Below are 26,429 nucleotides of genomic sequence, written 5' to 3'. Positions count from 1 at the left end.
ATTGTCCCCTAACCCCCCAAAAAAGCCAAACCAAAAGAACAAAATGTCCTCTATTCTTTCAGTAGTTGTGTTTTTGTTTTGTTTTTGTGCTGCCAGTACTGGACTTGTACAGGGCCTGAGGGCTGTCCCTTAGGTTTTTTGTTTATTTTTTACTTTTGATTGAAGCTGGTAGTCTACCACAGCTCTACTTATAGCTTTTTCTTTTCCTTTGGTGTTTAATTGGAGATAAGAGTCTTACAGACTTTCTTGCCCTGCCTGGCTTTGAACTATGGTCCTCAGATTTCAGCCTTCTGAGCAGCTAGGATTATAGGCATGAGCCACAAGCACCCAGCTTAAGTGAGTGCTCTACCACTTGAGCCACAGCACCACTTCCTGTTTCTGGTGGTTAATTGCAGATAAGAGTGTCACGGACTTTCCTGCCTAGGCTGGCTTTAAACCATGATTCTCAGATCTCAGCCTCCTGAGTAGCTAGGATTACGTGAGTAGCTATGATTACAGTCATGAGCCACTGGCACATGGCTAGGGATTGTATTTCTACCCAAACATCAGAATTGTAATAAACTTGTAGGAAAGCCAGATGCAACCTGACAGTGAATTTCTTTGGAGAGTGACTGTGTTAGAGAAATGTGGCAGGAGGGCTGGAAATGTGGCTTAGGGGTAGAGAAATGTGGCAGGGATAACTTCATTAAGGTTGTGTTTTGTTTTTTTGTTGGTCATGGGTCTTGAACTCTGGGCCTGGGTTCCTGAGCTTTTTAGCTCAAGACTAGCACTCTACCACTTGAGCCACAGTGCCACTTCCAGCTTTTTCTGTTTATGTGGTGCTGAGGAATTGAACCCAGGGCCTCATGCATGCTAGGCAAGCACTCTATCACTAAGCCACCTTCCCAGGCCTGCAGGCTTTGTTTTGTAGCCCTGGAGAAAGGAAATGGAATAAGAATAAATTTAGTTTTTGTTTTCTTTAACTTTCTTTCAAGATTATTTATCTGGCTTTTTTTTTTTTTGGTCAGTTGTGGAACCTTAGCTCTGGGCCTGGGCGCTGTCCCTCAGCTCTTCATCTCAAGGCTAGTGCTCTACCACTTGAGCCACAGCACCACTTCTGGCTTTTTCTGCTTATGTGGTGCTGAGGAACCCAGGGCCTCATGCATGCAAGGCAAGCACTCTACCACTGAGCCACCTTCCCAGCCCCTGCTCTATCACTTTGAGCCTTCATTCCAATTCTGGTTCTTGAGTGGTTAATTGGAGATAAAAGTCTCACGGAGACTTTTCCATCCAGGCAACTATGGTTGGAGCTTCATCATTAGTAAGACATTTTTTCAAATGTTGGCTCATGGCGGGCACCAGTGGTTCACACCTGTAATCCTAGCTACTCAAGAGACTGAGATCTGAGGAACAGGGTTCAAAGCCAGCCTGGGCAGGAAAGTCCCTGAGACTCTTACCTCCAATAAACCACTATAGAAAACCGGAAGTGGCGCTGTGGCTCAAGTGGTAGAGCACTCACCTTGAGCTGAAGATTCCGCAGGACAGTGCCCAGGCCCAGATTTCAGGCCCCATGACCGACAAAAGAAAAAAAATCTAATAGAATGTACGTTCTGTACATTCTCTCCCCCGGGGAGGGGGAGGTTTGGGGGGGTTGGATTTGGGGCCTGAGCTCTATCCCTGAGCTTTCACTCAAGGCTAATGCTATACCACTTTGAGCCACAGTGGCTACTTCCCTACCTTATTTTCTACCAGTAGAATTAGGCAAATATTTGGCATTCTTTTTTTTTTTTTGTTATTGGTGGTGGTGGTCATAGGACTTGAACTCTGGGCCTGGGCACTGTCCCTCAGCTCCTCAGCTCAAGGCTAGTGCTCTACCACTTGAGCCACAGCGTCACTTCTGGTTTTCTTGTGGTTAATTGGAGATAAGAGTCTCATGGACTTTCCTGCCCAGGCTGGCTTTGAGCTGCAGTCCTCAGATTTCAGCCTCCTGAGTAGCTAGGATTACAGGCATGAGCCACTGATGCCCAGCTTATATTTGGCATTCTTTTCAGGTGAAAGAAATTATTGAAGTACTAATTACTGTTGATTAGAATTAAAAGTTACTTTTGATCTAATGCAGAGAGGCACTTAAGCTTCAGTTTACTGAAGTAAAGTTTTGAATCTATTCAAGGTGTAATCTACCAATATGAGGTAACTTTTAAAAGGAAATAACATTGTGGTCCCAGCTTTTCAGGAGACTGAAATAAGAGAAACACTTTAGCCTAGAGGTTGGAAAACAAACTTGTTTAACCTAGTAAAACTCCATCTCAAAAAAAGGTGATATTAGGTAGCAAGTAGACAAATAAACATATTATTGCTTTCTCTATTTGGTGGCATCATGATTTTAGAATATGGTGGTTGGGCTATAGCTCAGTGGTACAGCTTTTGACTGGCTTACACAAAGCTCTGGGTGTGATCCCAGTATTACAAAAAGGAAGGGAAAGGAAAGCAAGAGGGAGGGAAAAGAGAGAGAATGTAAATACAAAATTGACATTGTGCCCCAACTGGCCTAGGTAGACTGTTTCCCAGCAACTTTCTCTCTGGCTTAGAGGAGTTTGGCCTTTGGGGCAGCATTGGCAGGACATTTAGGAGGCTAGGATGAGAGTGAGGTGAGTATTTATTCCTGTAGTCTTTTTTTGGTCGGTCGTGGGGCTTGGAACTCTGGGCTTGGGTGCTGTCCCTGAGCTTTTCAGCTCAAGGCGAGCCCCCTACCGATTGAGCCATAGTGCCACTTCCAGTTTTCTAGTGGTTTATTAGAGATAAGAGTCTCAAGGACTTTCCTGCCCGGGCTGGCTTTGAACCGCGATCCTCATCTCAGCCTCCTGAGTAGCTAGGATTACAGATGTGAGCCACTGGCACCCAGCTTCCTATAGTCTTTTCCTGAGGGATAACTGGCATTTTCCTTTGACCTAAGGTCACAATAACAGTCTTTTGGTCTTTGTCTCTAGTGAGGAACCAAAAATGAAAGAGACATCTCTTTCTGTGGGTTGCAGTCCTCACCATTTAAGACCTGGGAGTAGTTATGCATATTGAATTTATTAGCTTTGAAGTACTGTACTCTAGTGCCTTCTAAAGTAGTTGCTTCATTTAAGTTATTTAGATTTTCCTGGTTCAAATTTGTTTCTTGCTAGGATTCTCATGGTAATAGCTGCTTTATTATTGTTATGTTGTTGTTGTTTTATGCTAGTACTAGAGCTTGAACTTGGGGCCTAAGAGCCATTCTCTAAGCTCTTTTGCTTAAAGCTAACTCTGTACCACTTGAGCACTTGAGCCATATCCCCATTTTTGACATTTTATGATTAATTGGAGATGAGTCTGTTCACAGACTTTTCCTGCCCATGCTGGCTTCAAACTGTGATCCTCAGATCTCAGTCTCCTGAGTGGTTAGAATTACAGGCCATGAGCCACTACTATCAGGCTGTTTGTATATTTTAAATTACCATCTTAATTGGTATACCAGATAAACTCTAATAAATAATTTCGTTTGGGACATTAACTGAGTGCATAGTCAGTTTCATTCAATGAGATACTTTGCTTTTCTTACACTTTGTATTGTCCCATGTGGTGTTAAAGGAAAAAAGTTGCTAGATGATATATGAGGCTATTAATAATAGTTCTCTATAGACTCCAAATGCTGTTTTGCTCTAAGTGTCTCTTCAATTTCTTAAGATTTCGGTGGTTTGATTCTCTATTAAGTAGATTATATGTATAGTGTATTTCTGCTCACCAATACGTCTTTTAGGGGTGAGAGAGTATATTAAAACATTCAAGTTTTATCACTTGGTTGATCTATAGTGATTCTAAGAGATTTTGATAGTACTTTGGCTGTATAGAATTTTCACTTTTCTATACTGTTTCTCCTTCCAATTAATAAAAATAATTGGGAGTTAACATACTATTATGTAGTTATATGGAAGACTCAGGCTTTACTACTTAATTTGTTTAAGTACAACTGAGGAAGTCTTAAAAACTGCTAGTATTAATATAGGTTAGATCCAAATTAATTCAAGGCTTTTTGGCAATTGGCAAACATTGTTTCTCTTGAAATGATTTAGGGTCTATTCATGTTCTTTTGTTCTTCCATAGCAAGCAGGATATATTTAGAAAGCATAAAGATTAAACTATAAAAGGAGTTTAAAACACAGTTTTAATAATAGCAAAACAATTTGGAAAGCATGCTAGCATTTTCTGTATTTTTTATATCCTTTAACTTGTTGAAAATTTCAATCCTGAGCTACATATAAGTATGGTTTAGGGGTCAATAATGATACCATCTGGAAGTAAAACTTAAAAATCCACAGGCTATACAGTATTTTCACAATTAAAAAAAAACCCCACAGGATTGGAGTTGAATCACAACCTACATTTTAGCTTAAGATTCTCTAGATAGCTGGGTACTGATGTCTCTTGCCTGTAATCCTAACTGCTTAGGAGGTTGAGATCTGAGGATCATGGTTTAAAGCCAGATTGGGCAGGAGAGTCTGTGATACTGCCATCTCCAGTGAACCTAAAAATGCTAGAAGTGGGCTGAGAATGTGGCTTAATGTTAGAGTGCTTGCCTAGCATGCATGAAGCCCTACATTCCATTCCACAGTACCACATGAACAGAAAAAGCCAGAAGTGGCACTGTGGCTCAGTAGTAGAGTGCTACCCTTGAATAAAAGAAGTCCAGAGACAGTGTGCAGGCCCTGAGTTCAAACCCCAGGACTAGAAAAAAAGCAGAAAAGCTAGAAGGGGTCAGGTGCTGGTGGTTCATACCTGTAATCCTAACTACTAAGGAGGCTGAGATCTGAGGATCATGATTTTAAGTCAGGCCTGGGCAAGAAAGTCTGTGAGAATCTTATCTCCAATTAACAACCAGAAGTGAAGCTGTGACTCAAAATAGTAGAATGCTAGCCTTAAGCAGAAATGCTTAGGGGACAGCACCTAGGCCCTGAGTTCAAGCCCAAGGATTGGAACAGGAAAACAACAAAAAAGATTCTAGAGATGATAAGTATGCACATTAGAATTTTAAAAGCTCTCTAACAATTTCCTGGTAGGCTAGGTAAGATAGCACCTTTTTGTGTTCCCAAATACTTGGAAGTGGAAGTAGAATGGTCAGAGGCCAGGCTAGACAAAATGAACAAACTAAACAAACTAAAAGCTAAAGAACTGCTGAGCAAGCCCAAAGCCCTGAGTTCAATAGTGACAAAATACCCAAAATGTTGGTACTCGGTATTGACAAAAAAAATGTAGTTGAATATTAAAGCTGAGGTCCAAGGGTATATAAATCAGTGGTAGAGTTCTTACTAATAAAGCATACATGTGGCTCTGGGTTCAAACCAGAACACAGAAAAAAAGAAAGGGGGGGGGACCAGCACCAAGAAAAAGTACATTGCATATTCTTTTCTGTGTAAGTGTAGAGAAACTAGGTTTTTAAAAAATTAATCACATTGAACCGAGTTTTCTCATTAATTGAACAAAATCATCTAAGATTTTGTTTAATTATATTGTTTCTTGGGTAAATGATTATTTATTTAAAGTAAACTTAGATATAATCCTGGTAATATGAACGTGGGTACATTGCCTCACTAAGTATCTTATTGGGATATTGAGGACATAAGCAAATTTATTCAGGGAGTTCACAGTCTAAAAATATAACACATGTGTTGCAGTCTAAAAAGGAATTTCTTTTATTTTTAGCGCTAGATTTTGCCACAAGAGAAACTATTTACTTGTAACTTAAAAAAAAAAAAAGCCAGCCCCAGTGGCTCATGCCTGTAATCCTAGCTACTCAGGAGGCTGAGATCTGAGGATCACGGTTCAAAGCCAGCCCAGGTAGGAAAAGCTGGGAAACTCTTATCTCCAATAAGCCACCAGAAAACTGGAAGTGGTGCTGTGGCTCAAGTGGTAGAGTGCTAGCCTTGAGCTGAAGAGCTGAGGGACAATGCTCAGGCCCAGAGTTTAAGCCTCATGACTGACAAAAAAAAAATCATCCAGGTGCCAGTGGCCATTGCCTGTAGTCCTAGTTACTCAGGAGTCTGAGATCTGAGGATGATGGTTCAAAGCCAGCGGGGGCAGGAAAGTCCTTGAGACTCTTATCTCCAATTAACCACCAGAAAACCGGAAGTAGCACAAGTGGTAGAGCACCTAGCCTTAAGCTGAAGAGCTAATGGACAGTGCCAGACCCAGAATTCAAGCCCCACAACTGACCCCCCCCAAAAAAAATAATTACCTATTTTGCCGAATTGTGCTTTGAACTCAGGGCACTTGAGCCACATCTTCTTAATCACAGCATTTTTATAGGGCCTTTTTAGTTAAGGTAGGAGCCATGTGTGGAAGTGTATACCTACAAACCTCAGCACTTGTCAGACTAAAGCAAGAGGATCTTGAATTCAAGTTCAGCTTCCTAGCAACTTCAAGACCAGCCTAAGTTATATAGAGAGACCCTGTCAAACAATTTTTGAAAAGGCAGGGTCATTGACAAAGATATTAGGGTCATAGCACAAAACTGATGGAATTAATGCATTTAGTGTTTTCCTCAAGATGTACACATTCTATTAAAAGTTAAATTTCAAGTAAAAATAAGAAAAACTAAATTTCATCTTATTGTTTTGATTCAAATTATAGTTATAACTGTTTATCAGCACTATACAATTGCTGAATAGTTGTTGATTTTATTATAAGAAAAATAAAGACAGTCTTAATTCTTCTCTTTTGGAGATGGAATGCATTAGTTATGTATCAGGTTTGAATATATTTGTTCCTTCTCATTTTTTTTCAGATTCCTCAGGATTCATTTTTGATTTACAGTCCAATACTGTACTGGCCCAGGGAGGAGTGTTTGAGAATATGAAAGAGAAGGTAAGTGCCTGTGTATTGCAAACTTCAGTATCACAAGAAAATTTAGGTACTCTTACATTCAGTGGCTATCACAAATGTATTATGAAGATGAAATTTCAGGAATAAAACTGAATGCCACTGTATATCAGAGCATGAATACTATAATGGTTCTGAATAATCTGAAACATGATTTTCTTCATTCATATTTCTGTATATATGAATTCTGAATTCTTTGAAGATATTTAATATTAAATAATGTTGTAACAGTATTTATATGACTAAATGTATATTTCATTTGGCAACATTCTTTTAATTTTTTTGTAGTGCCTGAGATCAAATGCAAAGTGGTGGGCAAGCACTCTACCATTGAGCTACAGCCTCTGTCCTCATTTGGTAGCAAGCATTCTTTGAAGATCAGTCTGAGTAGGATCCTCCCATTCATTTGATGATCATTCTTAAGTCCAACGGACATCAGAGCCAGAAGAGCAATAGGTTTTCTAAGTAGAAACCCTATGGAAGAAAACATGTTTTTAGTAACCAGCTGTGTTGAGAAACATGTAAAACCAAAGCTTTATGTGCTCAGTCTTTAAAGTAAGATTATGCTGATTATAGGTCATAGATAGTAGTTCACTATTATGAACTTATTTAGCTTATCTAAATCTTAACCTTTGTCATTGAATCTTCAGGTTTTATCTAATGTCTATTTTGGGGGATGAAAAATGGGCTTTTTTTTGGGTCAGTCGTGGGGCTTTGGGCCTGAGCACTGTCCCGCTCAAGGCTAGTGCTCTACCACTTGAGCCACAGCACCATTTCCGGTTTTCTAGTGGTTAATTGGAGATAAGAGGCTCACAGACTTTCCTGCCCTGGCTGGCTTTGAACTGGGATCCTCAGATCTTAGCTTCCTGAGTAGCCAGGATTATAGGCATCAGCCACTGCCGCCCGGCTTTTTTTTTTTTTTTTTAAATGCCAATCCTGGATCTGAAAACTCTGGGTACAGGCATTGTCCCTGAGCTGTTTTGCTCTCTACCACTTGAGCTGCAGTTCCACTTCTGGCTTTTTTTTTTTGCTAATTGGAAATAAGAGTTTCATGGACTTCCCTGCCTGAACTTTGAACTGTGGTCCCCAGATCTCAGCCTTCTGAGTAGCTATAATAACAGGTGTGAGCCACTGGCTTCCAGCCTAGGGTTGGGATTTTAAAACTCACCTTCAGAGAAAGGATAAACTAGAAAAATGTTTCCACTAACTTTCTGAACATAGTATTTTTTTTATGGGGGGAAGTGTCAGTCAGTTGTGGGGCTTAAACTCAGGGCCTGGGGACACTCTGAGCCACAACACCACTTCCAGTTTTCTGGTGGTTAGTTGGAGATAAGAGTCTTACAGACTTTCCTGCTGAGGCTGGCTTCAAAACATGATCCTTAGATCTCAGCCTCTTGGGTGGCCAGGATTACAGGCATGAGCCACTGGAACCCAGTAAACATAGTATTCTTATTGTACATGTTTAGAGTGATGAAAAGAATTACAGGCTGGGCATTGTAGCTCAGTAGTAGAATGTTTGGCATATGCATAGCCCAGCTCTGTTCCTCCCAACACTACCACCAAAAAAAAAAGAAATTGCAAATCTTAAATTTTATTCAGTAGGTTTGTTTTTTGTTTTTTTTGGTCAATCGTGGGGCTTGAACTCTGGGCTTGGGCTGTGTCCCTGTGCTCTTCAGCTCAAGGTGAGCGCTCTACTGCTTGAGCCACAGCACCACTTCCGGTTTTCTAGTGGTTTATTGCAAATAAGAGTCTCAGGGACTTTCCTGCCCGGGCTTGCTTAGGATAACAGGCGCATGAGCCACTGACATCCAGCTCAGTAGGTTTTTTGTTCATTTGTTTTTTGCCAGTCCTAGGGCTTAAACTCAGGGCCTGGGTACTGCCTCTGAGCTTCTTTTTGCTCAAGGCTAGCAGTCTCTACCACTTGAGCCACAGTGCTACTTCCAGCTTTTTCTCTTTATGTGGTACTGAGGCTTCATGCACGCTAAGCAAGCATTCTACCAATAAGCCACGTTCCCAACCCCTATTCAGTAGTTTTATCTTTAGCAGTAATAGTGTTATTAGTGGTAATGTTAGGAATATTAGGTAGTAAAACTAATTAGTAAAATTATTTTAGGCAACTAAAACTTACAGTTGAAAAATAAGATCCATATTTAAAATCCAGTGAGAAAAAGGCTTACATTTAAATTATAGATGTCAATATGAAGTCATAATTTAACAAAAAGTCTCTTTTTTACATCCACTGAAAGGATTTAGAAGAAAAAAAAATAGCAAGCACAACTAGCTCCTACCTACATGTGGGTTTCAGCTATTTTCCACCAGAAGGAATTAGGATTTCCTTAAGAACCGTATTATGCAATAAAACAGGAATGATTGTACAAACTAGAAGACAAGAAAGATGCTATTATTTATTGTTGGTATAGTTATTTACATAGAAAAATACAGGAAAGCAATAAATAGTACTAATAAGAGTTCGTCAAAGTTAAGCTAAGCATATCTATAATGTGTAGGAGGCTGAGGAAGGAGAATCATGGGTTTGAGACTAACCTGAACTTCATAGCAAGACCTTTTCTCCAAAAAAGAAAAAAAGTCCATCAAAGTTGCTAGATTGAAAAAAATAACACATTTATAAATTTAAAGAAACGTTAAATATCTTAGAACTACTCCAGAGAAAAATTTGTCATTATCTAATGAAATTGTACCTTATTCAGAATTTTACTAAGGGTTACACAGAAGATTTTTTTTTGTTGTTACTTCTAGTGTTTTCAATATTGTTTTAGGCACTAAGGATTTATGAGCAAATATGAAAATGCAGGGTAGGTACTAAATAACCCCATGCTGCTGATCACATGTAAGGGATATATGTGTACACTGGAGGGGAACCAGGAAGATGACACAGAACTAGAGGGAATCAGGGAAAAACATATAACAGCGGGACCCATCAGTTGCACTGGACATTGACCACAATGAACTAAGCAACTTAATGGCAGTGATGGGAGGGAGGGAACAAGTGGGAAAGAGGGAACAGCTGATGCTATGCAAAACAAAAGAAATGTACATACTACCCAATGTGGAAGAAATAACTGTATTGCAAAGCTCATAGAACTCATAAATGTTATAGACCATGATAGACAATTTGCTCCAGGAAAGGTAGAATGTGTTTGTGACTTTAACTGAGCATCACTATCCCACAATACTGTGAAACTGGGAAATACATAACCACTTAATCACAATAAAAAATTTGAAAAAATAAAAGAAAATGCAGGGTAGGGATGTAACTCAGTGGTAGAGTGCTTACTTACCATTGGTAAGGTTGTGGGTTCAGTTACTAGCACTGCAAATAAATAAATGAAAAAAGAAAACACCCATAAGGATGTTAAGTACAGCCAAGTATTGGAAACAATGCAAGGGTCTAATCATTAACAAGTAAATTAATAAATTAGGTATATCATGCAGTGTGAATCCCATGTAGTTTGTGAACAAGGGAAAAAATGCTAAAATGCTACATGAAAATAAAAAAAATATATGTGGAAAAAAATGATAAAAGTGTTTTTAAAAAATGACTAGTTAGCCCGGCACTGGTACTCACTAGTTCTAAGCTACTCTAGAGGCTGATATCTTAGGATAACGATTTAAAGTTAGCCAAAGGATTCTGTGAACCTCTTATCTCTAGTTAACCACCAGAAAACCAGAAGTAGAGCTGTGGCTTAAAGTGGTAGAACACTAGCTTTGAGCAAAAGAGCTGTGGTTTAAAGTGGTAGAACACTAGCTTTGAGCAAAAGAGCTCAGGGACAGTGCCCCAGGTCCTGAGTTATCTAGCCCCATGACAAAACCAAAAATGACTATTTATGTAATGCAAAACACTCTCATGTTACTTATGGATACATATACATCATAGAAATACAAATATATTGATATAACACCAAAACAGGGTAGAAATTTTTTTTTTTCTGGTGGCTAATTGGACAGACTTTCCTGTCATGGCTGGCTTTGAACCTTGATCCTCAGATCTTAGCTTCCTGAGTAGCTAGGATTACAGGTGTGAGCCACTGGAGCCTGGCATCAGCGTAGAAATTTCTTAAGGAGAAGGAAAATAGTATTTATTGGGTGTTTGTAAGGCTTCAATTGCATTTATCTTTTATTAAACTATTATCATCTAGTACAGTATGATTTTGTTGTTTTGTTTTTAGCTAGTACTGTGGTTTGAACTTAAGGCTTGCACTTATTAGATTGTTTGTTTGGCTGGTGTTCTACCACTTGAGCCACATCTCCAGCCCAGCTTTTTGCTGGATTTTTAGAAATAAGATCTCACAACCTTGTCTGCCCAAAGCTAGCTTCAAATTGTGATCCTCTGATTTTAGCCTCACCAGTAGCTAGGATTAGAAGTGTGAGCTACCCTCATCCAGCTAGTATACCCAAAGTAATTAATTACAATTTAGATTATCTCTATAAATTACCTTTTTAGAATTGTACAGTTAAATGATAGAAACTGAAACTTTTTTTTCTCTTCTGGACCAGGTCTTGAACTTGGGACATAGTGCTCTCACTCAGCTTTCCCACTCAAAGTTGACATTCTGAGCCACACCTCCACATCTGGCTTTTTCTGATTAATTGGAGATAACATTTTCTTGGATTTATCTCCCTGAACTGGCTTTAAACTGTGAGCCTCAGATCTCAGCTACCTGAGTAGCTAAGATTACAGGCATGAGCCACCAGTGCCCAGTTTACAAAGTAACTGTTTAGAAAAATGCTTAAAAAAAAAACAACAAAACTAAGTTGTTTGGTTAGTGGTTCATTAAACTTTCCACCTTTCCATACAGTATGTTAAAAATGACAAAAACACTGATGCTAAATTAATATTTGATACCCACTCAAGTACATGGCTTCTATTTCTTGAAATGTTCTGCTTGAAGAAATTAAATTTTCATGTGCTGTTATCATTCCTCTATTTATTATTCCCAGTAAGATGTTTGTATGTACTTTTGCTGACACTAAAAGGTGATAATGTTGTTAAAAATGAAATGTCTTCTCTGTTTTTCTCTGTAATATGCCTCAACTGTCCAGTGACCTACTTGTGTTAGAATTAAATGACCTTGTCATCTTTTCCAGATAAATGCAGTGCGTGCAATAGTTCCCAACAAGAGCAACAATGAAATTATCTTGGTTTTGCAGCACTTTGATAATTGTGTGGACAAAACAGTACAAGCATTCATGGAAGGTAATCCTAAATCTTTCTTTCTTTTTTATTTATTCAGTAGAAGTTAATTCAGACTTGTGGAACACTCATCAAGCCAGTGTTTCATGATGATACAGTAGATCCCATGTAAAATAGCAGAAACTTAGAAGCTTTTTTTGATAATAGCAGTGACTCTTTACCCTGCCAAAACCTCACTTTCTACTTTGCCTTTGCTCTGAGCCATTATCTTCTGAAGTCACCTCGGATTCTATGATAGGACTGATGGATAAACTTTTTGTTAAAAAAAGTCACAATTCTGTCCTCCAAACAACAATGGTTTTCTTTTTTGGTGCCAGTCCTGGGGCTTGAACTCAGGACCTGGGGTGGGGAGGTATATCCCTGAGCTTTTTTATTCAAGGCTGGCACTTTACCACTTGAGATATAACTCCACTTCCAGCTTTTTTGGTGCTTAATTGAAGATAAGAGTCTCATGGTCTTTCCTGCCCAGGCTGGCCTTGAATCAAGATCCTCAGATCTCAGCCTTCTGAGTAGCTAGAATTATAGGCATGAACCAGTGGTGCCCAGTTGAACAATGATTTTCTAACTTATACAAGGCCTTGCCTAACCAATCTTGAAATAATGAGCAGTAGAACCACATCTTTGAGCACATCTGGTTTAATAACTTCATATCTCTTGCCCTGGAGATGTGCTGAAATGCTTACTTTGTCTTATCCTGTGATAGGCCCAGGCTTTATTAATAAATCTCTTTCCTGCCCTTCACTACTATTTGGCTTATATTTGGAGAATTGGGACAAGAATTAGAACCCTTGAAGCTGGTTCTCTGGCCAAAAACTTTAGAATCAATAACATAACATATAATGACATTTTGTTAAAAGCAATTCATGTATAAAATGTAAGATACTGGAATAAGGGACAAACTAAAAAAAAACTTATTACCTTATACAAAATGTTCTCTACTGGTATTTAAAAAGAAATGTGGCCAGTATAAGGGACTTGACTGGAGTTGGGTTCAAGAGTCTGTGACTCCTAATAATAAAGGGGTGAAAAGAAAAAAGCCGGAAGTGGTGCTGTGGCTCAAGTGGTAGAGCGCTAGCCTTAAGCTGAAGAGCTGAGGGACAGCGCCCAGGCCCAGAGTTCAGGCCCCACAACCGGACCCAAAAAAAAATAAAATAAAGGGGTGATTCTGTGGCTCAGGAATAGGTGGCAAATTCCCTTCCAAGCCTACCATCTTTTAGTTTGGGTGTGGCAATTACTCAAATATGTGGGTTAAATTTCCTTATCTAATGTATAAGGAAGAGCAGCAGACTTAAGCTTTCAGATTTATAGAGTTGAAGAGTACTTGTAAAGAGTGTTTCTTTCTATATAACTTGTTTTAGAAAAACTATTTGAAGCTGTTTCATTATTTAACAGTGATATCAGGTTAAGTCTCCCTATTTTCATTTCCCTGAATTTGTAAATATGGGATACACAGGTCTCAATATTGTAAAGTAGTTTTTTGCCTACATCTGTTTTTTTTTGTTTGTTTGTTTCTTTTTCTTAAAATAGCGTTGGTGCCAGGCACCGATGGCTCATGCCTGTAATCCTAGCTACTCAGGAGGCTGAGATCTGAGGATCATGGTTCAAAGCCAGCCAGGGCAGGCAAGCCTGTGAGACTCTTATCTCCAATAAACCAACAGAAAACTGGAAGTTGGCACTGTGGCTGAAGTGGTAGAGTGCTTTGCTTGAGTTGAAGAGCTGAGGGACAACACCCAGGCCCAGAGTTCAAGTACCACAACTGACCCCCCCCCCCCAAAAAAATGGTGTTGGTATTTGGGTATACAGCTCTCTCCAAAGCTAAAGATTTACATGTTACCTAAGCTAAACTGGGTGGAACCGAGTCATGTAAGATGTACAGATAAAAGAATCTTAAAATGGCCAGGCTACATTTAGTCTCTTCTTGAAATACCTCAATGGGGAGATTACATGGAAAAGGGGATCTAATAAGTAGGCAGGTATTCAAAAGGGAGCATGAAGTGATTTATCTCAGATTGATTGATTGATTGATTGGTTGGTTGATTGGTCCAAGACTGGTTTAAACTTGGTACTGATACTTTTGCTCATTGGCTGAGGCCCTACCACCTGAGCCATGCTTTCAACCCCCAAAGATTTAATCTTTAACTTTTCTTATTAGGAATTCTGGGACTTCTTCAATAGTTACAAAATACAGAGACTCTTTAAGTCCTGTTTGTGGGTTTGTATGTGGTAGGTGACAAAATCTGTAATTGATTTCATTTTACAGGTAGTGCCAGTGAAGTACTTAAAGAATGGACAGTAACAGGCAAGAAAAAGGTAAAAATAAGTTTAAGAGCACAATATTGATATTGATATTATTAAAACCTTAAGGTTTGTTAAAACTATTGGAAGAAAATATTTACCTAAATATCTTCAGTCCACCTGGCTAAAAAAGTTGTCTTTGACCTTGAAATGCAACTGTGTCTCAACCTGGTCTCCCTGTGATTGAAGGGATGAATCAGAGTGATTTTGCCAAGGTGCTGTGCTGATGGATACTAGACAGGGATTAAAGCATGAGAACATTTCAAGGAAAGCAGAGCTCCTCCAGGGAAAATGATCACAATAGTCATATCATAGATAGCTAAAATTGTCCAGGTTTTTTGTTTTGCATATGTTTTTGTCTTTTGAGATGGGGTCTCTATATAGCCTTGAACTTGGGATCCTCTTGCCTTCAATTTCTGAGTGGTAGGATTACAGATGTGTACCACTATGCCCAACCAGTTCAGAGTTTTAGGTCAGAAAACTGTGATATAGTTCTTAATATCATAAATTGTGACTTAAAGCTTAATGAAGGCTTATATTACTATAACTGTATGTCTCTTCCAGTTGGAGCTAATATTGCAATTTAAGTAGGTAGGAGGTACTTGACTGTAGATCTGTCAGAACTGAATTTCTATCCTGTTCCATTTTATCTAGCTTTGTGACCTAAGAATATTTTTAAGCCTTTGTGTGGTTTAATTTGCTCATCACTAAAATAAGAAAATAACACTAGTATATTCCAGTACTTAATGCCTAATACATAAGTTCTCAATCCCTTCCCCCCTTTTTTTCTTTTGGTTGGTGTGGGGCTTGAACTTAGGGCCTGGGTATTATCCTTGAGCCTCTTTGTGCTCAAGGCCAGCTCGAGGCCACTTGAGCCACAATACCACTTCCGGCTTTTTTAACTAGTTTATTGAAGATAAGAGTCTCATGGGGTCTTTTCTGCCCAGGCTGCTTTGAACTATGATCCACAGATCTCAGCCTCCTGAGTAGTTAGGATTACAGATGGAGCCACCGCCCCCAGCTTAAACTCTTCTCCTTAGCCACCACACAAAATAGTGCTTACCCCAAGGGATATAGCTGGTTTCAAAATCTTTTTCATAGCTTGACACTTTCAATGTAGTTCCTTTAGGAAATACTTTGTATGGATTCTTTTTTGTTTTTGATCAGTCTGGGGGCTTGAACTCAAGACTGGGCACTGTCCCTGAGCTCTTTTGCTCAGACTTTTGAGTGGTTAATTGGTGATAAGAGTCTCTTGCAGACTTTTCTGCTTGGGTTGGCTTGGAACTGTGATCCTCAGATCTCAGCCTTCTGAGTAGCTAGGGTTATAGACATGAGCTGTCAGGTGCCTGTCTACTTGATGTGGATTTTAAGCAAGTATTTATGATGTTTAGGTTAGATTAGTGCTGGAGTTATGAGATTATGAAATGCTTCTTTCTTCCTTCCTTTCTACTTTCCACCACCACCTCCTTCACCACCACCTCCTCCTCCTCCTCTTCCTCCTCCTCCTCCTCCTCTTCCTCCTCTTCCTTCTCCTCTTCTCCCCTCCCCCTCCTCTTCCTCCTCCCTCCTTTTTGATCAGGGCTTTTTGTATGCTGAGCAATTCTGCCACATGAACCACACACCTAGTTCTTTTGCTTTTGGTTTTTCAGATAGGGTTCAAACTAATGTTGCCTGGACTGCCCTTAAACAGTGATCTACTTCCACCTCCTGAATACTGGAATTATAGGCATTCACCATCATCTCTGGCCCCTGAAATACTTTGTTAGTGGCTCTACATCACCTCATTAGGAATACTGTCAGTTGTGACCATATCAGGCCACAGATTCTGGTTTCACCAACGTAGATAGCGAGTATTCTGGAAAATACTAGTATCTTATCAACCCAGGAGTATAAATTGTTAGTGACATAAGTTATAAACATAGCTGAAAGCCAGGCACTGGTGGTTCACACCTGTAATCCTAGCTGCTCAGGAAGCTGAGATCTGAGGATTGTGGTTCAAAGCCAGCCTGGATGGGAAAGCCCCTGAAACTCACCTCCAATTAACCACCCAAGAACCAGAAGTGGAGCTGTGGCTCAAAGTGCTAGCCTTGAACACAAAAGCTTAGGGACAGTGAGTTCAAATCCCACCAGAGATGAAAAAGTATGTATTAGACATATGCAAATTCCTTAAAAATCTAGAGGAAAAATAAACTATGAGAGTTAGCTTCAAATTGATATTCTCCAATGTCCAAATTTAGTTAATTATTGGGATTAGTTGAATAGGATGTGGCACTAGGTAGTTACTGGCTATAAATACATATGTATACTTACTGTATACATGGGACAATGATGATATGAAACCAGAGCCAGTTCTCATGGGAGAAAGTATTTTAGATGGATAAACTCCTAGAAGTAGAAACTTGCTGGTCAAAAGGTATGTGCATTTGTAATTTTGATAAGCATTAGAGTAAGATTTTACTTCATTCCAAGTGTTCACAGCTTTTGCTAGTATTTAATTTTTTGGATAATAGATTGAGCTCTGGCTCTCACACTTGTTACTCTTTTATTGTTTATTGAGCTGTCAGGTTTGTGCATTTAACATTTTGTTTGAATATATTATATATTTTATAGTTTATTTTTTCATTTTCATTAAAGTGGGTTTTGCCATCAAGAAATGTTTTATATTGCCAGGTGTCCCTGGCTCATGCCGGTAATCCTAGCTACTTAGGAGACTGAGATCAGAGGATTGAGGTTTGAAGCCAGTCTGTGCAAGAAAGTCCTGAGACTCTTATCTCCCAACTAACTATCAAAAAGCCAGAAGTGGAGTTGTGGCTCAAGCGGTAGAATATTACCCTTGAGGACAAAAGCTCAAGGACAGCATCCAGACCCTGAGTTCAAGCGTAAGGACAGACAGACACATACACAAAAAATTTGAAATGTTTTATGTTTTTGTGTTTGAATTTATCTAAAATGCAGAATTTGGGCTAGAAGGGGCTTAAGTGGTAGAGCCCTTGCCTAGGAAAACAAAGCTCTGAGTTCAAGCCACAATATCACCAAGAAATTAATTTTTTAAATTATAATGCTTCACATAGAAAAATTTTATTTTAGGAATGGTTCAACATATATAAAATGTTCTGTTTGGGGAAGTACATAGGAAAAATTGGTTGCTTGTAGTAGCTAGAGTTAACTCTTTAGGTGGTATTGGAGGAGTTTGTTTTTTCTTTTCATTTTTTCAAATCTTCAATAACCTTAGAACAAAAAGAAGAAAAGCAAACCAAAACCAGCAGCAGAAGCAAGTAACTGTATCCCGGACTCCAATAAATTGGTTTCCAATCAAGAGGAGCAGTCTGCACCTTCCTCAGAGAAAGGTGGCATTAATGGTTATCATGTCAATGGCACCATCAATGATGCTGAATCTGTGGACTCACTCAGTGAAGGTTTGGAGACTCTTTCAATAGATGCCAGGGAATTAGAAGATTATGAGTCTGCCATGCCAAATAGACTGGATATAACAGGTGAGTGCATTAACAGGTTTTTCAAAGTTGATTCTATTAAAATATATAATACAGGGGCCTTATAATTATTAAAAGCCTAGAAAAGTATAATTTTTGTTCCTTGTCCTTTTTTTTTTTTGCCAGTTCTGGGTGTCCTGGGGCTTGAACTCAAGGCCTGGGCACTGTCCCTGAGCTGCTTTTTGCTCAAGGCTAGCACTCTACCACTTGAACCATAGTGCCACTTCTGGCTTTTTCTGTTTATGTGGTACTAAGGAATTGAACCCAGGGCTTCATGCATGCTAGGCAGGCACTCTACCACCACTAAGCCACATTCCCAGCCTTGTTTCTTGTCTTACATTTTTAGTTTAGCTCAGTCTTGTGGATATTTTCTAATAAGGAGAGGAATCCTTTTAGTATTTGGCAGAAAGTGACTTTAAAGATGTTTAAAGATTTTTTTTGGTTGATCATGGGGCCTGAACTCTGGGCCTGGGCGCTGTCCCTCAACTCTTCAGCTCAAGGCTAGTGCTCTACCACTTGACCCACAGTGCCATTTCTGTCTTTTTCTGCTTATGTGGTGCTGAGGACTCTAACCCAGGGCCTCATGCATGCACTGTCCCACTGAACCACCTTCCCAGACTCTAAAGATCTTTTTAAAAAGATTCTTGAAGATTTAGTAGAGGTGTATGGCTCAAGTGGTAGACTACCTGATTAGGAAATGCAAGTTCTTAAGTTCAAACCCCAGTATTGTCAAAAAAATTTTATAAACCTATTAAGGGGTCTGGGAATGTGGCTTAGTGATAGAGTGCCTGCCTAGCATGCATGAAACAAAAAAACCTTACTAAGGATAATGATGAAGATGAGATAATAACGTTGATGTAATTGTACCCAGCACAGAAAGGAATAAATAATACTGACTGATCATAGATTTTATAAGAACTGACTTTTCATACTCCCACATTTGTTTACTAGTTCAGTAAACAGTTGATTATTATTATTAATAGTTGTAAATTCACAGATATCCCCTGCCCCGCCCCCTCTCGTCAGTTCTAGGTCTTGAACTCAGGGCCTAGACACTGTCCCTGAACTTTTTTGTTCAAGTTGCATAGCTCATTTTCCATGTAATGTATACTGAATACCAGGACTGCATTTGTTTACTCTTCCTCCCTCCATTTCTACATCTCCTTTTACCCTCCCTAAGAGGAAAAAAAAGGAAAAAAAGAAAAAACAAACACCACCATGAACTGCAACAACAAAAACGCATTTCTATTTCCTGAAATTCATTTTTGATAAATAGTTTCTTAAATAGTTCCACCTTTGGGTTCCTCCCCTATGGGTATCCTCCTTTAGTCTGACTATGTGTGAATGTTTAGAGTCCTGTATAAATTATTATGTCCAGTTTATTTTTTTGTCAGTTGTGGGGCTTGAATTCTGGTCCTGGGCACTCTCCCTTAGCTCTTCAGCTCAAGGCCAGTGCTCTACCACTTGAGCCACAGCGCCATTTCCAGCCTTTTCTGTTTATGTGGCGCTGAGGAATCGAACCCAAAGCCTCATGCATGCAAGGCAAGCTCTCTGCCACTAAGCCACCTTCCCAACCCTGTCCAGTTGTATTTTAGATCTAGTTTCTACATATGAGAGAAAACATGGACCATTTTTCTTCCTTGAGCTTGGCTTACCTCACTTAACATGATTTACTATAGGTCCATTCATATCCCTGCAAATGATAAAATATTATGCTTTCTAATGGATGAGTAAAATGTATGTGTACCACATTTTTTTAATGTACTCATCTATTAAGACATATGGGCTGTTTCCATAACTTGGCTATTGTGAATAGTGTAGCAGTAAACATAGATGTACAAGTGTCTTTACTGTATGCTCATTTGTAATGTTCTGGGTCACAGAGAAGTTCTATGTTTAGTTTTTTGCAAAACCTCCAAACTGCATTAAGATTGGTTGTAATGCTGGGTGTTGGTGGCTCACACCTGTAATCCTAGCTATTCAGGAGGCTGAGATCTGAGAATCATGGTTCAAAGCCAGCCCAGGAAGGAAAGTCCATGAGACTCTTACGGAGATAAAGCACTAGAAAACTGGAAATGGTGCTGTGGCTCAAGCGGTAGAGAGATTGCCTTGAGCTGAAGAGTGCATGGACAGTGCCCAAGCCTAGAGTTCAAGCCCTACAACCAACAACAACAAACAAGATTGGTTGTACTACATGTTCCCACCAAGCATGCAATATTCCCTAAAGGTTTTTAAATTCTTTTTTTCCCTAAAACAATATAAAACTTCTTTTTCATTTCGGTGTAACGTATGGAAGCCAGCAACCTTGTTAATACCCATGACTTTTCCTAAAACATTTTTTGCCTGTTTGAGTAATTAAGATTGCTTGCCTGATTTACCACTACATTGTTCTCTAAAACAGTCTCTTTCTTGACAGATTCTGTGCTGGAGAATGGTGTTTCTGACTTTGAGTCCAAGTCTTTGATGATGCGCTCTATTAGGAATGCTCAGAAGTCCAGAAATGCTGCCAAATTTCCCCAAACATCCACCACAGGATCCCAGTTTTCAAATCTGGGAATGGAGGATGTTCCACTCTCCTCTACCAATAAAAGACTAGGTAATTCAAAGACCCTTGGGGAAAGAAAAGAATAATCTGGTTTTGGCTAGTGAAAGCAAATTACTTCATTGTTTTCATAGATGAGGTTTCAGAAGGATATCAGGTAATCCTTTTTCTATTTTCTAGGTTGTAATTACCTAACCCTTGCCTATTTCTGTGTATGCAGTTGGGAATCTTAAGAGAATAGTTCAGATCATGCAGTCTTGTCACAGTGGCAAGAACCCTTTTTGTGAATATAGTCAAAGTCTATTGTAAAGATGATTTAACCTGGGCTGGGAAGGTAGCTCAGTGGTAGAGCACTTGTCTTGCATGCCTGAGGCCCTGGGTTTGATTCCTCAGCACCACATAAGCAAAAAGAAAAAAGCTGGAAGTGGCACTGTGGCTCAAGTGGTAGAGCGCTAGCCTTGAGCTGAAGAGCTGAGGGACAGCGCCCAGGCCCAGAGTTCAGGCCCCAGACCGGACCCAAAGAACTCAAGGCTTGGGCTCTGTCCCTGACTTTTTGCTCTAGGCTACTGCTCTATCACTTGAGACACATCTCTACTTCTGGCTTTTTGAATGGTTAATTAGATAAGAGTCTCACAGACTTTTCTGCTGGGCTGGCTTTAAACCATGATCTCCCCCCCCCCCCCCCATCACAGCTCCTTAGTAGCTAGGATTAAAGCTGTGAACCACAGCACCCAATTCTGTTTTTGTTTTTTAAAAAAGAAACTAATTTTGGCCAAATGTGGTTGTCATGCCTATAATACCAGAACTCAACTCAGGAGGCTGAGCCAGGAAGATTTCAAGTTCTAGGCTTCCTTGGGGTACATAACTTAGCATTGACTGGAGGTAACTCCTTTGTTATATTGTTGTTTTTTTAAGCTGTAATCATTTAAATAAATAAACAGGTTATTAGCTCCTCTGAGGGGTTTTGTTTTGTTCTAATTTTGTGTGTGTGTGGGGGGGGGGGGTAATTGGAAATAAGAATCTCATAGACTTTCCTAACCAGGCTAGCTTTGAACCTTAGTCTTCAGATCTCAGTCTCCTGAGTAGCTATGATTACAGGCATGAGCCACTGGCAGCTTCCTCTAAGCTTTATGCATCTAAGCATGAAGGTCCAGTCCTGTGAACAAACGAAACAAAAATGTAAAAGATACTTGTACCTTGTAGCTATGTATTATTTAGTACATGTGCTAAATTTTAATTCGTGTAGCTCTATTTTTTCATCTTTGTAGCAGCCCTCAGCTTATTGCAGAACTACAGGTCTGATAATATCCAGCAAGTAAAAATAATGGAAGTTAAATAAAAGAACAAAGTGTAAACGCTTTTAGGTATGTTCTAAAAGAACACAATCAAATTGTAGTGAAGAATTGAAAGTGATAAGCTGGGTATGGTGTCTGGAGCCTTAATCTGAGCTATTCATGAGGCTGAAGCAAGGAGGACACTTAAACCCAGGAGTTGGGGATCAGTATGAGCAACACAATAAAATTCTGTCTTTAAAAACTAATTTAAAAAATTGAAATTTTGGGCCAGGTGTGGTAGTTCACACAAAACCTGACTTGTCTCAAAACAGTAACAAAAGGATTAAAATTTTCAAATGCAATAGAAGCCTCCTAGCTACTCAGGAGGCTGAGATCTGAGGATTGTGGTTTAAAGCTAGGCTGGGCAGACAAATTCAAGAGCCTTTACCTCCAATTAACCAGCAAAAAGCCAGAAGTTAAGGTGTGCCTCAAGTAGTAGAGCTCTAGCCTGGAGCCAAAAGATAAGCAAGAGCACAAAACCTAGAGTTCAAGCTTCCAGTACTGTTACTAGATGAAAAAAAATTGAAATATGAGTCTTAACCAAGTACCTGTAGCTGGCACCTGTAATTCTTGTTACTCCTTGAGATCTGAAGGTTGCTGTTTGAACAGCCCAGGCATAATTGGAGATAATGAGACCATTATCTCCAGTTAAGTACCAAAAAGCTGGAACTGGAGCTGGTGGCCCAAATATTAAGAGTGCTAGCCTTGAGCAAAAAAGCTCTGTGACAGTGCCCAGCCCCTGAGATCAAGACCCAAGACCAGCACAAAAGATTTCTTTGGTCATGGGGCTTGAACTCAGAGTTTGGGTGCTATCCCTGAGCTTTTTGCTAACACTCATCACTTTGAGCCACAGTGCCACTCTGGTTAGTTGGAAGTAACAGTGTCATGGACTTTCCTGCCTGGGCTCGCTTCAAAATGCGTTTCTTAAATCTCAGCTCCTGAGTAACTAGGATTATAGGTATAATACACTGGTACTTGGCAAGATTTAAAATAAATAAATAAATAAATAAATAGAAACAATCTTGAGAATTTGTTACAAAAAATAAGATTGTTGGGCAATGACGATCATTTAGGAAACATTTTTATTCCACATGACATAAATAATCTTTGAATTTCCCTCCCAAGGTTCTAATATTGAAAAATCTGTAAAAGACCTCCAGCGTTGCACAGTGTCTCTTGCACGGTATCGAGTTGTAGTTAAAGAAGAGATGGATGCTTCCATTAAGAAAATGAAACAAGCTTTTGCTGAATTACAGAGCTGGTAAGTGAAGTTTGATTTGATAAGTCATAGACACAAAAAGAAGCATTTATAAAGATGGTTAGCAGTTGACTAGATTCTTTTTTTTTTTGTGAAAATACTGTACAGAGGTGTTACAATTACATGGGCAAGATAATGAGTACATTTCTTATCAAGCATTGTAGCCTCCTTTGTTTCCCCTTCCCATCCCTTCCCATCCTCCTCCCCCCCACCTCCCCATCCAATCCTCCCTGCTCCCCCTCCCACCAAAGTTGTAAAGTTCGTTTTCGACATAACGACTTGTACATCTCATTGTTGCAATGGGTCCACCTGTATCCCTATTTAAACGATTTGTTTTTCCCCTTCCCCTCCACAAATTATACCGACATCAAATACAGTGAAAGCAGGGGTTATACTGTGGGGGAGGGACATACAAAGCAACAAAGAAATAATCTTATAAATGTGTTAGAAACAATTGCAAGAAAGAAAAAAAACATTTGAGTACATATCTTAGGGTTCATTTCCCTAACATCACTTTATCTGACCTTTTCTGCTTGACTCAGACATATACTAGATATTGCAAATAAGGGAAACCATGGGACCTATGTTTCTTTGGGCCTGGCTTTCTTCACTTAATATAATTTTTTCCAAGTCTTTCCATTTCCTAACAAATGGGGCAATGTCATTCTTTCGGATGGAGGCGTAGAATTCCATTGTGTATATATACCACATTTTCTTGATCCATTCATCTACTGAGGGGCATCTGGGTTGGTTCCATATCTTAGCTATAGTAAATAATGCTGCAATAAACATAGTTGTGCTTGTAGCTTTAGTGTGGTCTTGTTTGTAAACATTTAGTTGACTAGATTCTTTAATTCCAGATTCCTACATATTCTCTATATAGTGAGGATAGATAAAAAATACTGTAGTATATTTAACTTTATACTGCTTTAATTTTTTTGTTTTTGGTCACATTAGTATTTTTTAATGAAAAAAATACAGAGCAGGCTGCACATTCAATTTAGTGTTTGTCTTTTAAACTAAGAATATAGGGGGTGGACAGAATTATAGAAGAGATCCTTTTTGATGCACCTTACCTCAAATATGTCTTCTGTACTCTATTAGTCATTGGTTTCCTTGACTTTATTATTACCTTTTTTATTAGCATATATTATTTATATAAGTATAGTTTTATTGTCATTGTATATTGTTAGTGTATACATATGTATACACTGTATTGCAATGAACCTCGTTTCTCTATCACTCTCCTTTATCTCATTCTCCCTTCTTTTTTTCGGGGGGGGGGGACAAGTTCCAGGTCCTGAACTCAGGGCCTGGGCTCTGTCCTTGAACCTCTTTGTTCTCAAGGCTAAAGCTCTACCACTTGAATACACAGTGCCACTTCTGGCCTTTTCTGAGTAGTTTATTGGGGATAAGAGTCTCACAGACTTTCCTGGCTTCAACTGTGATCCTCAGATTTCAGCCTCCTGAGTAGCTATCTCCCTTCTTTTTTATTCTTTGGTGTTTTTTGTTGTTGTTCTTTTGTTTTGTTTTTGTGCAGATCCTAGGGGCTGGCCACTGTCTCTGTGCTTTTTATTTTTTTAATCTTCAGGCTAGTGTTGTATCACTTGAACCACAGACCCACTTCTGGCTTTTCTGGCTTTTGGTGGTTAATTGGTGGAGATACGCATCTTACAGACTTTCTTTCCCTGATTGGCTTTGAATCATAATTCTGAGATTTCAGCCTCTTGAGTATCTTAGAATGACAGGCATGAGCTGCTCATAGCTGGTTTGTTTCTATATTTTTGAGACAGGGTCTTGATAGGTAGCCCAGGCTAGTCTGGAATTCTTTTTTTTTTTTTTTTGTCAGTCAGGCCTGGGCCTTGTCCCTCAGCTCTTTAGCTCAAGTATAGTGCTCTACCACTTGAGCAACAGTGCCATTTCCAGTTTTCTGGTGGTTTATTGAAGATAAGAATCTCATGAACCAGCTCTGATGTCTAAAAATGTTTACTAGGGGCTAGGAATGTGGCTTAGTGCTAGAGTGCCTACAATGCATGAAGCAAACTCTGGGTTTAATTCATTAGTATAATATAAACAGAAACAGGCTGGAAGTAGTGCTGTGGCTCAAGTGGTAGAATGCTAGCCTTGAGCAAAAGAAGCTCAGGGATAGTGCCCAGGCTCTTAGTTGCCCAGGACTGGCAAAAAAAAAAAAAAAAAAAAGTTTATGAGATAGTTTTTATTATCTGCACCTCTAAGACAAAGCATCATGTCCTTTGCACTACATTTTTTTTTGGGGGGGGGTCTGGTCGTGGGGCCTGAACTCTGGGCCTGGGTGCTGTCCCTCAGCTCTTCAGCTCAAGGCTAGCGCTTTACCACTTGAGCCACAGCGCCACTTCCGGCTTTGTTCTTTTTGCTTATGTGGTGCTGAGGAATGGAACCCAGGGCCACAGGCATGCAAGGCAAGCGCTTTACCACTGAGCCACCTTCCCAGCCCCTGCACTACATTTTTATCATATGACATATTTGAAAAATAAAAGAGCTGAGCGAGCCAGTGGCTCACACCTGTAATCCTAGCTACTCAGGAGGCTGAGATCTGAGAGTCTCGGTTGAAAGCCAGCCTGGGCAGGAAAGTCCATGGGACTCTTATCTCCAGTAAACCACGAGAAAACCAGAAGTGGCACTGGCTCAAGCAGTAGACAGCTTGCCTTGAGCTGAGCACAGGGACAGCGCACAAGCCCAGAGTTCAAGCCCCATGACTGACAAAAAGAAAGAAAAAGAAAGGAGCTAATTATAGTTCATTACAGCTTTGCCTTGGTAGGCTTCTAGTCTCCATGACTGTTAAGCTTTCTGATTAGTCATAAGACCTGATTCCGTTGAAAACAAGCCTGAACCAGGAAACATTTTGGGAGAGATATTTGTGAGTTCCTGTTTTCTTGGAAACCAGCCATAAATGACAAATGAAAAAAAAAAGTGGCCTGGGAACTGTGTATTTAGTATTGATTAGCAGATCTCATAACCAGCCCAATTTTATTTGAGAGAGATTACCTGCCCTTCCCTGCTGGTATAAAGCTCTTCTGTCTACCTGATGGGGGTTTTTAAGTTACCTTACTTCAATGTTTTTTGTAGTTGGAACTTCAAGACATAATTGACAGGTGAATTTATTCCATTTGACACAGAACTAAGGCTTGGAGTTAATGTCACTTAGCCATTTTTCTGTTTGTAACAGTATGGAAAGCAAAAGGTTCTTACATATTTGCAGCAGTAAGATTACATAATCCCTGACAAGGCATCATGGAAATTATGTGGAAGACTTCTTGTACTTTGACATCAAATAAAAGTTGACCCATACCTGAAGATAAATAAAATCAAAAGCTTTCTAATACTGAAAACCTAAAATCTCTTTTGCTGGTGATTTAATCATTTCTTTTTTGTTTTGTTTTGG

At 39.4% G+C, this 26,429-nt stretch overlaps 1 protein-coding gene across 3 annotated transcripts in view; it reads left to right on the top strand.

Moving 5' to 3' along the window:
* Spats2 (spermatogenesis associated, serine-rich 2) overlaps window positions 1-26,429 on the top strand; it is a 79,481-nt gene that overhangs the window by 33,971 nt on the left and 19,081 nt on the right. For all 3 annotated transcript variants that reach the window (XM_013018822.1, XM_013018823.1, XM_013018820.1), the window contains exons 3-8: window positions 6,782-6,861; window positions 11,983-12,091; window positions 14,349-14,398; window positions 17,616-17,877; window positions 20,291-20,470; window positions 22,876-23,011. In XM_013018822.1, coding sequence (XP_012874276.1) covers window positions 6,782-6,861; window positions 11,983-12,091; window positions 14,349-14,398; window positions 17,616-17,877; window positions 20,291-20,470; window positions 22,876-23,011 — 817 coding nt within the window. The remainder of the gene's footprint in view (window positions 1-6,781; window positions 6,862-11,982; window positions 12,092-14,348; window positions 14,399-17,615; window positions 17,878-20,290; window positions 20,471-22,875; window positions 23,012-26,429) is intronic.

Source organism: Dipodomys ordii, unplaced genomic scaffold, assembly GCF_000151885.1.
Source record: "Dipodomys ordii isolate 6190 unplaced genomic scaffold, Dord_2.0 Scaffold42, whole genome shotgun sequence".
NCBI classification, from domain to species: Eukaryota; Metazoa; Chordata; class Mammalia; order Rodentia; family Heteromyidae; genus Dipodomys; species Dipodomys ordii.
This window is presented reverse-complemented; position numbering and strand designations above follow the sequence as displayed.